Source organism: Monodelphis domestica, chromosome 7 (assembly GCF_027887165.1).
Source record: "Monodelphis domestica isolate mMonDom1 chromosome 7, mMonDom1.pri, whole genome shotgun sequence".
Classification (NCBI taxonomy): Eukaryota; Metazoa; Chordata; class Mammalia; order Didelphimorphia; family Didelphidae; genus Monodelphis; species Monodelphis domestica.
The window spans coordinates 256,756,101-256,770,826 of NC_077233.1; the positions used below are offsets into that span (position 1 = coordinate 256,756,101).

A 14,726-nucleotide genomic window follows, 5' to 3' on the forward strand; every position below is an offset into this window, starting at 1 on the left:
TTATTATGCTTCCCTTTCTGCCCCTCCCTTTTTGTTCCCTTCTTTTTTTTAGGGTCTGTTAAGTCCCCCCACCCTTTCCCTCTCTTTTTGAACTCCCCACCCAACTCCCCTCCTTGGTTTTCACTTCTCACTTTTTCTGTAGGGTAAGATAGAATTTGATACCCCAGTGGATCTTGATGCTCTTCCCTCTCAGAATTGATTTTACTGAGAATAAGGTTTAAGTATTACCTATTAGCACTCTCTTCTTCTCCTTCTTATAATAGTATTCTTTCCCTCCCCATCCCATGTGCCTCTTTTGTGTGATATAGATTAGTTTCTCTTGGTGCCATCTTCTTTTCCCCACTTCCTTTTTCTTTTTTTCCATATCATCTTATACCACTTATTACCCCAATCTCTACTTGTGAATGATTCTTCTAATTACTATAATAGTGAATATAAATTTTGAGGGTTTCAAGTAACACTTTTTCATATATATTAATATAAACACTTTGATCACATTGAAGCCTTTAAAGAAGAAAATTCAAATAAGAAAGCATTTTTCCCCTTTCCCTTCTCTTATTTACCTTTTCATGTTTCTCTTGATTTTTGTGTTTGGATATCAAACTTTCCACTTAGTTCTGGTCTTTTCTTTACAAATACTTGGAAATCTTTTATTTTGTGGAATGCCTATACTTTCCCCTGGAAATCTATAGTCAGTGATCCCTGTTTGAAGACCCAGTTCTCTTGCCTTTCTGAATATCATATTCCAAGCCTTGAGATCTTTAATGTGGACACTGTCGGGTCTTGTGTAATCCTGATTAGTGCTCCTTGATATCTGAATTGTCTCTTTTTGGCTTCTTATAAAGTTTTCTCCTTCGCTTCGAAGCTCTTGAATTTGGCAGTTACATTCCTGGGGGTTTCTTTTGAGGATTTAGTGTAGAGGGTGTTCTATGAACTCTTTTCAATGTCTGTTTTGTCCCCTTGTTCAAGAACATCAGGGCAGTTTTCTTGGATAATTTCTTGTAGTATGATGTCAGGATTTCTGTTTATTTCTAAGTTTTCAGGTAGACCAATGATTCTCAAATTGTCTCTTCAAGACCAGTTTTCCTGATCTATCATCTTGCCAGTGAGATATTTTATGTTTTCTTCTATTTTGTCAGTCTTTTAACTTTGCTTCATTAATTCTTGCTGTTTTGCAAGATCATTGGCTTCCATTTGCTTAATTCTGACCTTTAAGGCCTGGTTTTCTGCTATAATCTTTTGATTTTTCTTTTTGGTTTGGTCTATCCTGCTTTTCATGGCTTCCAGCTATTTCTCCAATTGGGAGTTCCTGACCTTTAAACTGTTGTTTTCTTTTTGAACTATTTCTCCTCCTTTTTTTTTTTGCCAAAACCCTTCCATCTTTTTTGATAAGCCCTGATTTAAATTCTTCAAGAGCTTGTGGCCAATTTCCATTTTTTTTAGTAAGGTTTGGTACATTTATTTGTATGTACTCTTCTGCTATTTCCTCGGTAGTCTGGATTTTTTTCTCCATAAAAATTTCCTAGGGTCAATGCCTTCTTGTTTTTCTTGGTGTTGGGAAGTTGTTTTTCCTAAGCATTGTTTGCCATGACTTTAGTGGTTTTTTCTTCCCTTTCCAGTCAGATGTCTGAGTGAGGAGGGTAGACAGGCTCACTGTGTATGGAGCTAAGGAGCATGGTTTTTGCCTGAGGCCACCTCTCTAGTCTCTGCAGCTTCTACTGTTTACTGCCCTTCTCTGCACTATCTTCTCACGGGAGCCCAAGGTCTGCGCTTTTCAGCCTGTTGAGGTCTCAGGTCTATCTGTTCTCAGGGGTAGGTCTTTGGTGGTCTTAGTCACCTGCCAAGGACCTAAGATGCCCCTTGCTTGCTCTAGAGGTGCCCCTCGCTCATTCACTGATTCTAGTGCACTGACTTTTACTTTGGCTCCATAGGTGGGGTGGGGGAGGGTTGATCATCTTGAGTTTTGGTGGAAGCTATTTCACCCTCTTACAGCATGGAAATGCCTAAATCCCATGAACCTTCAATGCTGTACCCTACAGTATAGTCCCTTCGTTCATATGAATGAATGAATGAATGAATGAAGTAGTTAATTCATTCATTCATTCATTTGTTTTTTTTTTATTTGTTTGTTTATTTATTGTCTTTTGAGGTAATCTATATTGGTAGGTGGTGAGGAGAGGAAGAGTCCTAGGTCTTTACTGCCACCATGGTTACCCAGAAGTGGGAATTTTTTTTTAAAGGGAAAGTAGCAAGATTTTTATCTATTGTTCCATGACATGTATATGCCTCCTTTTTACTGGATGTTATTAACATAAAAGTTCTAGAATATATTATTTACTACTTTGATCTTTCTTTGATCCCTAGATTCTAGAAGTGAAAAGCCCAATAAAGCAAAGCAAATCTGATAAGCAAATTAAGAATGGGGATTGTGACAAGGTAGGTTTTTCCTTCCTAGCTCTGAAGTAAGTCATGCAGAGTTGACACCATTCTTTCTATCCAATAAAATGCCCAGGTGCAGTTATCAAGTATTTTACTTCTTGGCCTTAGTACTCTTGCAGCACTTTATGTTTTTCTTTTTATCTTCCAATATTTAGCTTGGGCTCGCACTATAATTTGGCACAATGTCTGTACTATCAGGCATTTTCAAAGAAATTTAATTGTAAGGTAGAGATTGAGTTGGTAGGTAGGAGACTGAGAAGTAAATTAAAGGGACATCCTGAATTGCAATATGATGCCCTCTGAGTGTGTGCCATATGCACTAGGAGCACTTATTTGATCTAATTATCCTGGACTGGAAGAGGCTTACTATACTGTAGGATAGTGACATTCATTCCAACAATCCTAAGCTCATTTAACAGGACTTTCCTCTGGTTTTATTAGCAGCATGCTAGGGGACCTCCTGTGGAGCCCTGTGCTCCCTAATGGTCTCTGAAACTGACCAGAACAAAAACAGGATAAAGGAGAAAAATGTCCTTCTGCCCTCGGGGGGAATTTTTGACAACCAAAATAAACATTTAGTATTCTGTTACTCTTTATGAAAAAATAAATGGACAGTGTTCCTTATTTGCTGAGAATGATTTATTTAAGATGAATTCTATATACGACAGGTTAGTATTTTGTCATAAGCTGGCATACTACTTTTTATCTGCCTGACATACTATTTTTTGTGAGTCAAGAAAAAGAAAGAATAAAGGAAGATCTTTGTAATACCACTTAGTCTCCCATTTGGTATCCCTGATGGCACATTCTTTGGTGGTTATTTTAATACCACAAAAACTAAAAATACAAGGAGCTGCCAATGTGGATTCCATTATTCATTGAGCAAAGTGTAAAATTCTTCTTGGGGCAGCATTTTGTCTCTGAGGTCATGGAAGCTGCCGATATGTAGCAATAGCTTTAAAGTTAATCCGGGGCTATTTCTGCCTTTTGTAACTTGAAGGGAATATGATTAATGGACATGTCCTTACCTGTGTGGCCATAGAGACCAGGTTAGAAGTATTTCTTTCCTTTCTGTGTGCACATGTGAAAATTATTCTCTCTTCTGTGTTTTATTGACTGAAACCTAATAAGACCAAATTTGAATGCCAGAACAATTGGGAACTAGGTGGTACAATGTAGTATGCAGAGCTGCTTCTTAAAGTTTTTTACTTTCTTGGTGTGGGGGGGTTTGTCTTTCTCTTTCAGGCATATCTAGATGAACTAGTAGAACTCCATAGAAGGTTAATGACATTGCGGGAACGACACGTACTTCAACAGGTGAGTGCTAGTATGGCTCTCTCTACAAGTCACATAGCCCACTAAGTCTTCCTTGTGTCTATAGGAAGAATTATATATAATAATAATATATAATATATTATACAATAATAATAATAATATACAGCAGTATAATTGTATTGTTAGCAGCCATATGCCACGGTGCATGCTGTAGACTTTTAATATCACCTAAAGAAATATTTTGACAAGAATGCTCATTTATATTATTGCCTGCCTCCTTGTTGGCTATAAGTTCATTGATAGGGTTGGTTTTTTTTGTTTTTTTTTGTTTTAATAGTAGATCAGTAGAAAATGGGGACCCATGAATTTTGTGATACCATTGTAATTTACCGATCAATCAGTAAATGAATTAACTGAGGTGAGGGAAGGGAATAATAGGAATGTAAAACCCTTGGGGCAGAACTTCTGATTTCATGGAAAGGTTGAAATAAGAATTTTAGTCCCCTGTTGTAAACATTTGTGATTCAATTGGAGGGGGGAGCAATTACCGGTACCATGCTATGAAAAATAAACATTTTTGTTATTTCTCTTATCTTATGCAACCTAGAACTTATTAACCCCTGAAGATCTCAATCAGTTCTGTTAGGGCTATGTTATGCTTTAAAAAGAAAATGAGGACATTTTTTTACATTTTTGTGTGGTTACAAACAGAGACCTCATCAATATATTTCCAGTGGTTAGAGATAAAATAATTCTCTTTTATGCCTAAATAGAAAATAATATATTCTCAGTGTTAGGTGGATTCATACGCTGCCACATTGTTTTCATGTTTATTTCACAATCTCCAAATTAATTGCAGGGGATACTGAAATCACTTATTTTTTTTTTTAGGTCTGATATTATACATGCATTTTTGTTTAAACTTCCTAATAGATTAATCTTCCTCAAACTGCCAAGGTTTTGTTTGGTCTAGAAGGGTTTCTAGCTCTTACGAGGTTTTCTGAACAAGAGAGTAGACCAGGAATTCTTAGTTAGAGGGCAGGAGGATCCACATTTTTATTAAAAATGGGCATGTATTTGGGGAAAGGATGTATATATTATACAAAAGAAATAGAACTAGAACCAAACTCAGAGGCACCTTGTCCCACCCACTTCATTTACAAATGAGGAAACTCAGGGTCATCAATAACTTGGCCAAAGTAAAAAATGTTAGTGGTAAGATCTGAACCCAGCTGCTCTTCCTACGCCATTGCTCTTTCCAGTGTACCATACTGCTTCACATTATTTAACTCTATACTAGTAGTATTTTAGTATACTTCCTCACCTGTAGAAGTCAACTGATACTTTTCTGTAAGTCATGATTTCATTTGTTGTGTGTTTCTGTTCATTCGTTTTTCCCATGCCAGCTCCCGTCTTCCTCCCTAGGAACTAATTCCAAACGACTGCAATTCTCTTTTCCAAAAAAGCAATGCCAACCAATAGAAAAAAGCCCATCCCGTGGAATCTGTTAATTCTTTCCAGCACAGAATCCAATTTTGAAAGGAGAGGGAGAGATTTGGGCTGGGTTGGCCAGAGGTTGGTTAACATAATTCCAATTGGGAAGCTGCTCCATAACCTCAGATTTGAGAGATCCCCAACTCCAGTTCATACAATAAATGGCATCGTAAATAATCAGCTCTCCAAGACTGTGTTTGCCCCAGGGCCCCCCTGCCTTTTGTTAATCTGCCCCAGATCCTGAGGACTTTGCAAAGCCATCTAGGCAAGTCCTGGGAAGCCAGACCACTCAGCAAAATCTCATTCTCATTTCTTCTTATTTCCCCAACACAAAAATCCTGTCCAATTCCATTGGGCAGCCAGGAGAGATATGCCACTCTCCTCATTGGAGGCATACTCAGCAGAGAAATGCTACTCTCCTCAATGAGGCACAAATTCATATGTGGGTAAAAAATAAAGTGGGAGGGAAAGAGACCAACGATTTCTTATTAGTATATTTGCTCCGTTCCATCTCTGAGATCTCCAAATAACCTTCTTACTCATCGAGTCTCTTCAGTTTCCATAAGGAAGATGAAAGCTAAAACTATAGAAAATGCCTTTTGGTGACTTCTCTTGGGGGAGGTGGGGGTGTTGTCAGAGTGCCAAGGTTAGCGTTTTCCCTTATTCTGAACAAAGAACAGTGAGGAAGTTGCCCGACTAAAGGGCCAGATCTAAATGGATAACCTTGGTCATAGTGAGGAGGACAGAAGGGGAGTAGCTATGAATTTTTAACCTGGCATAAAGGCACTCCAGGGCACACATTGTTTCACCCTAATTGCATTTCTTGGACTATTGAAAGCACTCTGTCTTTGGCCTTTTGCCTTGTAATGCATCTGAAGCGTGTGATTATGAGACCATGATGCATGTCCTGTCATGGTTTACCGCTTAATTAATTCCTATTGTAAAACTTAGGGTTATTGAGTACTAATGCTATTCTCTACCTTGTGAGCTTCTCATTTTGTAAATTGCATTCCATAAATGCTCCCGTGCTTTTTTTTTTTAGTGGATATATTCAAAGCAAAATTCACCAGGTTCTCCTTTTAAATATTTCTGTGGTTCTTCCATTTAACCTTCCTGTTAAAGAAACAAAAATCAGAATTGGAGGAGTTAGCCCAGAAGTGGGTTTTGTTATTATTCTTATCATTATGATCATTATGATTATTTGCTTGCATGTTAAAATAGTAATAAGAGGTAGGCTTTTCAAATTTTTTTAGGAGGTCTTTGCAAGGCTCAAAGGATGTGATAGCTGAAATTTCTAAGTATGTAGCATCAAAGGATTACAAATTTTGAGCTGTGAGGTGCCCTTTAAATCATCTAGCCCAGTGTCTTTACTTTTTAAAGGCTGACGAGGAAAAATTGATGAGGAAAAATGACTTGTTTTATGATCATCCAGATGGGGGCAGCTAGGCAGCTCAGTGGACTGAAAGCCAGTTTCAAATCTGGCATCAGACACTTCCTAGCTGTGTGACCCTGGGCAAGTCACTTAGCCCCCATTGCCTCACCCTTACTGCTCTTTGTTTATGCCTTGGAACCAGGGTACAGTATTGATTTTAAGACAGGCATCACAATAATTGCCCAAACTTTTGTGGAGCCCTTCAGATCTGGGGCAGATTAACAAAAGGCAATGGCTCTGGGGCAAATACTGCCTTTGAGGACTGATTGTTTACAATGTAATTTATTGTGTGAAATGGAGCTTTGGGATCTCTCCCATTGGGTCATGGAGAACATGACCCATTTGGAATTGTGTTAACCAGCATTTATTCGCTTCAGTGGAAATGTGTAACAGTAGATGTGTACGATCATCTCAAGAGTATCTCTGCTGCCATATGTTACAGGAACATTTTCTCCACTTAAAAAAGCATGCCTGGTACTTGCATATGTGCTAAAGGTATATAAATGAAGAAGAACCGTGGCATTCCAAAGGATGAAACTAGATGGGACCACAAATAGATTTCAGGGAGTCCATGAATTTTGATGGGGGAATTAACACCCTTATTTTCATTAATTTTTAGGTTTCTGTGTGATTCTGTGCATTGCTACTTTTTTAAACATTATTCCAAAACATCTGGGTAGCACAGTGGATTGAATGTGAGATTTGGGAGAATCTGGGTTCAAGTGTGGTCTCTTGACACTGTCTGTGTGACCCTGGGAAAGTCACTTAATCCCACTTAATCCCAGCCTAACCCTCACCCCTCTTCTGTTTTAGAATTGATACTATGGCAGAAGATACGAGTTTTAAAATAAACAAACCCTTTTTCCAAAAAGGGCATCTTTAGGCTTCACCAAAGGAGTCCATGACACAAATCATGGCAACCCTATGTATGTGTCACTACTCTGTGCCCACAAATGTTATTTCAGCCCCCCTCCTAATTCAATTAACAAAATAATTCCAAAACAGTCTGATTTTAATACAACACAAATAATGATGATAACGATAACAATAATAATTGATGCTGCTGCTGCTTTTGTCTTTTGTAGTTAAGAATGGATCAAAGCCACCAATTTAAAAATTAGATCTCATAGTTTTGAAAAACCCCCAACATAAAGCAAGTGCTTTACCCCTTGAGATCTGATGTGGCTGGAAGTAATCAGTCTCATATGTGTTCACAATCCCCATCATCTGAAAAATGAATCTCACAGCATCCTTGCCTTCTCCTGCCTGCTCTTTCACCATAATCTTTGATTTTTTTTTATGCAATGACTCTAGATTTTATTATTATTTATTTTGGATGGGAGAAACTTAAAGACAGATTCATTCTTTCCTTATGATAAATGTTAATCAAATAGAGGCAGAGACTGATCATATAAATGGACTGGTACATTAATATATAAAAAGCCAAATAAGTCCATCACAGGCATCTGTGCCATTGTATTACAGCATTTCATGTAGTGCTCCTGACGTTCTTTCGTGGTTCTTGGCAAAGCACCAAAACTTATTTTTCTTTATAAAGTATTCCGGACTTAATGGAGGTTGGGTGTGCATGCACTAATAACTCAAACCATTGATGTTGCTCCCTCTGGCAGGCAGTAATGAATTCCTAAGAAGGTACTGCTGTTTGACTTGCTGTCTGGTTCAACTGTGATGTATTCTTGAAGGCTTATAAAAACTTGAGCTTGTTTTAATTTAGTGAAATTTGTCAAATGCCCTTTGTTTTTCCATGTTCCTGGATAAAAAGAGAAAAGGGAAGGGAGAGAGATACACATAAAAAAGAGAAAACAGAAGAAAGGGTTGTCTATTCAAACCAAAGCTCGGAAAATTTAGGAATTACTGTTGTATAATGGATGGATTTGGACACAGAAAATTTTTTTTAATCCCATGTTTTTGGTTGCCATGTAAAAACTGGCATTTTTAGACATGAATACCTTTAGACTTTTCTCCAAGTGCCTTCATCTTGTGTCTCTTTAGTAATTTTTTTTATCTTTCTCTAGATCATATCTAGTTTTTCTACCAATTTTGACACCATGATGAACAGACACACAACATTCCATTAATCTGTTCAAAATATGAATTAAATTAAAAAATACTTACTGGTTCTCTCATAACACATACTGGGATAGATACAAGTTAGATTACATTTTAGTTATTCATCATAATTATCATCCCTAAAGTAAAGCTTTGGGTCCTTAAAGGGTATCCTGGGATTCTTGGAATGAACCAATAAAACTGAAAAGCCCTGATCTTTTCCCAAGGTGCCATAGAATTAATGTTAGTGTCTGGAGCCATGAAAAAAAAAAGAATGTTTGACATTAATTTATTGATTCATTTTATATTCATTGATTCTTTTCAAGAAACTGAGGACATCTTGAAGTTAAGGTTAATTCTGAAACATCACTGGTCTTACCATTAGAAAATCTAGGTTCAAGGTCTGTCTCTACAATCTGAGTAGAAAGATCATGTAACCTCCAAGCCTTTATTTTCTAAATCTGTAAAATTAGAGGTATAATTCATGTACTTCTAGGTTTAGGTTATCTATTAATAAAACAAAGTGACTGTTTTTGATAGCTTAATTTTATTATAAATTGGATTCCCTTTTTAAGAAGAGAAAAGGGACAGTTAAATAGTGCAGTGGCTAGAGCTCCGGATGTAAAAATGGAGACTTGAATCCAGGACTTCAAACCTCTAAAATATAATACTCCTTGCAGAGAGAAACTAATTTCCACTCTGCCTCAGTTTCCCTAAAATGTTAACTCTTTACATGGGCATGGAGTTGGGAGGACCTGGGTTTAAATCTTGCCTAAGATACTTCTTAGTTGTGTGACCCTGGGCAAGTAACTTAACTCCATTTGCCTAGTCCTTGTCACTATCTTAAAACAAAAAGTTAAGGTTTTTAAAAAGAAGAGAGAGGAAAGCCTTACTGACTATAACCATTAAATTGGATATGGAGAGTAACAATCACCTTTTTTTCACATAAAAATAGAACTGGAAGGTCTAGATGATTTTGAATGGAGGCTGAGAAGGTTCTTTGAAGGTTGGGTGAATCACTGAATTGTTGCAGGAAAAAGCTAAATGTATGAACATGAATGAGATATAGAAATTGACAAGTCCTAGGATATAGGACCAGAAGGGACCTTAGAGATTGCAACCTCTTAATTTTACCTTAAAGGAAACTGAAGCCCTAAGAAGTTGATTGAATCATCCCTAGGTCATATGAGTAATGAGTGACAGAGCCTGCATTCAAACCCATATCCTTTGACTCCAAATTCAGTGATCTCCTCTTATTTTAAGAGGCTTAAGATATATATATATATATATATATATATATATATATATATATATATAAACTATAAACGTACTAAAATTATGACTGTCTTGAGATAAAGAAAAGATTATAGTTCAGGGATAAGAAATCCTTTAAACTTTTGTTGTTACTGGGTTGTTTTTCCTATCAAGAGTCACTGACCTGAAGGGGAAATGGTTTTGGTAGAAATTAATTAAACACCCTGTACCACAAATAAAAAAAGGAATGTGGTTTCAGTTTTCTTGTTGTTGGAGTGGCTGAGTTAAAAGTTTTGAGTAAACAATTTTTGAAACCAGGACTGAAGAAAATAATAACCCTTTACTTAATAAACCTAAATTGTAATTGTATTTCCATTCTGGACTGTGAATTAAAGAAAGATGTGCTGAGATCAAGACAGGGAGTTATAGGAAGGGAAAGAATTATTCAGAGCGGGAAAGATAAGTAGAAAAAAGTGAAAGAGAAAAAAGAAGCCCCAACAAATGTTTATGTAGCTCCCATGATGTTAGACCCTAGAGAAATAAAAAGGATGAGAACGATCACTTTGTTTTGCCCTCAGAGTTCACAATTCTATAGATCCTGATCAATATATGCATTTCCTTTTCCATAATTACTTCCCACTGGGCTCCTAGTTCCTTTACTATTCTACTATCTAGGTTTCTGCTCCATTGGGCAATAACTGATATTTTTATTTCACATGTTCACCCTCTCTGATAATCATTATGATGGTCATTTATTAGTCACAACTTATTGAATGAATCTCAGAACTTTTATTTGGGTTTTGGAAATTAAATATTGATCCTCAAATTCCTTGAAGCATGGTGCCAGTTTTTCTGATTTTTTTTGTATTCCCACACTATAACTCCCTCTATCCCCCCCCCCCCTTTTTGGAGTCAGAACTTATAGAATAAACCAGTGTTGGTTTTTTGAAGATGGTAAGGCATTTTAAAGAGTACAAGTGAGAAATGATACAAGGTACTTGGCTAATGATATTGAAGACTTTCCTTAAATGGGTTGCCTTGCCAGTTAATACAGATTAATAGATGTGCCCCTGTAGAGTTTTCTTGGTGCAAATAAAATGTTTACCATAGTTTCTGTGCCCTTCTTAGTTTCTATAGAAATATAACAAAACATAAAGAATCATCCTCATTTCCCCTGTCTTTATCTCCTAATCGTGTCTAAAACTTTATCCTTTTTTTACTTTTGTCAGATTGTAAATCTTATAGAAGAAACTGGACACTTTCATATCACGAACACAACCTTTGACTTTGACCTTTGCTCTCTGGATAAAACCACAGTCCGTAAACTACAGAGTTACCTGGAAACATCTGGAACATCCTGAGGATACAGCAACTGGATACATAGAAAACTATCGGGGCTCTTTCTCACTCTCTCTTGCTCTCTTTCTCTCTCTCTCTCTTTTTTTTTTGGTTGTGGTTTTTTCTTTTTTCTTTTTTTTTTTACTATGAAACACTCAGAATGATGCAACCAAAAGGAAAAAATAAAAATGAAACAACCCTCTTCAGCTTTATTTTTCTTTAAAGCCAGTCATCATCTCTTGATAAAAGGAGAGGTTAAGTGACAAGACTCAGAGGATCGCTCTTCTTACCAAGGAAATACTCCAGAAGAGTTAGCCTGGATAGCCTTGAAAAAAAAAATCAAAACAAAAGAAAAAACTCGTTCTTAGTGAATGTGTATGGTATCATGTATCTCTCTGTGGGATTTCATTCCATAAGATGAATACATGTTCAACACACTGCCTTATAATTAATCTATTTATTATTGCATACAGCTATTCTAATGTCATTGAGGGAATGACACTACCAGATGTAATAACTACTCGAATACCACCTATGCTCCTTTGATGCAGGACCAGTACCCAGTGACCTTACCCATTTTTTATGCCACTTATTGATGACTTTTCTTAGTCACCTGAAATGTTACAATCTTGTTTCTGTCTTTTTTTTTCCTCCCAGTTCTGAAAACAAAGTACCAATTGGGAAGGGGGAGGGACCAAAAAGTAGTCCTGATTTTCTTTGAGGTCTTTCCACTTTGAATTGGATCCAGTCTCTCTGTATCCATACATTGATCTTGGATCATGGTAGAAAATGCACCAAATATGACTTGCTTTCAAGCCTTAGTCAATAAACCAGTGGGATTTTTTTTTTAAACAAAAAGTGTTACTGTAAACTGTTCCGAATTCAGCATTGTTGATCTGTCATCAACATTCTTGTATCTGTTTATCTGGAAGTGAAGGCATTCCACAGGATCATAATTTTTTTAAGGAAAAAAAGAATACTGGTCCTGTTTTCTAAAGAAACTTTGTAGAAAATTCTTAATTTGAAACTATTTATTAGTTGGAATTTTCAGAACTATACTGCTGCCCATTTGTTACTTACCTTTATCATAAGACTGGGATAAGAGAGTTTTGTTTGTTAACTTGATCTGCTTAGATATTTTTAACCTTTGAAAAATTGAAATCCTTTCTTTGAAAAAAATTCTTTGTTGTTCTACAATGACATTAGATTATGGACTGATTTGCAGTTTCAGCAGTTCATTGGCTCTTGAGGTAGCCTACTTGTGTTTCCAGAAGAATTTCTTCAGTTGCTGAAAAGAGGTTGATGTTTCATTATCTGAACCCTCATGTTTAAACGAGGAGGGACTCTGTCCTGTGGCATGTAAAACAAAGCAGATGATTTTTTTCAAAGGTGGGAGGGAGGCCAAAAATATTTTTGATGCCTTTACTCCATCCTCTCCATGGATCCCTTAAGAAGTCCTTGTTTTAGGACCTCATCCCTCTGAAAAGAAGAGGAATAAAGAAATACTTCTGGATCCAAAGGTGTGTTCAGTGGATTGGCTTTAAGGAAACATGATGCTTGTTGATAGATCAGTGTCTCTCATGTTTACTTACATGCCAGATGCCGTCTTTTACATATTGGAATTAGTGTCTGTATAGTAAGTGGTATTTCTGGGCGTCCATTATTGTAAATGCAGATTCATAGTGGAGTTATTTCTACATAATAAAAATGGGAATTTTTTTCATTGTTTCTTTACGTCCAAAGAGAAGACTTTGTTTTTTTTTTCTTTAAAAAAATCTTAAATTATGATTCAAACCATGCTCCATGGAAGGTCTCTGTAAGGCTTCTTCCAAAAGAACAAGTGTACTTTTTTCAGTAATGTTATGACTCTTAATGATGATTGGCATGAAACTTACTTGAAGCATTTGTTGTTGTTGAGTCCACATTTCAATGTGCAATTGCAGAAGAATCTTCTTTCTGAATCATTTTGGACATTTGGTGGTTGATGTTGGGTTTTGTGTAGGTTTGGCTCTTTTTTTTAACATTGTGGGGCTAGGGGAGGGTCAATGTTTATATGAAACCGTTTGCAAATTTTCAAAGCAATCTTTAAAAGAAATGTTGAACTCCTAGTACACCGTCAACTTGGTATCTTTTTATTAGTTAAACCCAATACTTGCATATGTAGTTTGGACCATTTTGACTTTTCTAACTAAATTTTGTGGCGGAAACTCAGAATTTGGGGAGGGGAATAACTTTGCATCCTTTTTATAGAACATATTTACATAAAGACATATCACCTATGAAGTTAATAACCAAGCACAAACAGAAAAAAAATGTTAGAAACATTTTAAAGGGAAAGATGGTAAAATAAAAAAAAATACCTCCTTTGGAGATGAGCTTAGATCCACATTTGGGAAATTCATTAGTTGCTTTGAGAATTGTCAACATGACAAGGCTCTGATCTGTTGTTAAAATTGGGAAGAATATAACTATTCCCTATTTTTGGTGACAACAAAATGAGTTTTCCACAAAATTTTGATAGAACAAGAGTCATGTGGTATTGATCTTTTTTAAAAAAAAAGTTTTACATTAGCTATTTTCATCTAATTTTGTATGCAGAAACAATAAATCCTTTTTTCAATTATTTTCAATTAGTCATACTTCTCTTAAAATAACCCACTTAGGGCTATCACATTTATAAATGCTTATCTTGAGAATTTGTTAAAATGTTGTTTAGCATGCACTTTATCCTGGTAATAGTAACTTTGATACTTTAACTAGAAGATGATGTTTCTTGGGGGGAGGGGGGGTTTAACCACTTTTTTATGCATTTAACCCATATATGTAAAAGCTTCCACTGCTGTGCTATATTACTCTTATTCTTTACCATGATGAAAATGCCCCACTGGGTTCTGGAAGGCTATTCCAATAGAATGGACATTCTGGAAAGTTTATGAAGCTCTAAAGGCAGACCTTGTTGTAACCTAGTGATTCCTGAGGATGAGCCTGGCTAGAGTCATCATCAGAGGTTCGTCTCCAAGATGATGAATATTTTTTAACCAAGACAATTTCTAAAAGCCTTAGATATAGTGGCATTTAACCCACATCAATTGAGAGTGGCCCCATACTACAAATAATACACCCAAGGGAAGGATCTGATTTTATCAGCCAGGAAAGGAAGCTCTTAGTATAGAGTCTTCTTTCATCACCTCAGATTGAAACCCATCTGGACTTTGTAGATAAGTTCTAGTGCCTCAGGTACATAGAGTCATTTGTCCATGGCCACATAAGTAGTGTCAGAGGTGCATTTTGAACCCAGGTCTCCATGACTCCAAACTTAACATTTATTAAGTATGTGCCTGGCATGGCACTAAGTGATGAGATAAAAAGAAAGGAAAACACCCAACATAGTCCTTGCTCTCAAGGACCTCATGTTCTAATGAAG

The 14,726-nt window shown here is 36.4% G+C and overlaps 1 protein-coding gene across 8 annotated transcripts in view; it reads left to right on the plus strand.

Annotated features, from left to right (window-relative positions):
- MLLT3 (MLLT3 super elongation complex subunit) overlaps positions 1-13,925 on the plus strand; it is a 300,025-nt gene extending 286,100 nt beyond the window's left edge. For all 8 annotated transcript variants that reach the window (XM_007498060.3, XM_056806668.1, XM_007498061.3 and 5 more), the window contains 3 exons: positions 2,365-2,436; positions 3,685-3,756; positions 11,194-13,925. In XM_007498060.3, the coding sequence (XP_007498122.1) occupies positions 2,365-2,436; positions 3,685-3,756; positions 11,194-11,325 (276 nt within the window). In that variant the 3' untranslated portion in view covers positions 11,326-13,925. The remainder of the gene's footprint in view (positions 1-2,364; positions 2,437-3,684; positions 3,757-11,193) is intronic.
- Positions 13,926-14,726: the final 801 nt, after the last annotated feature.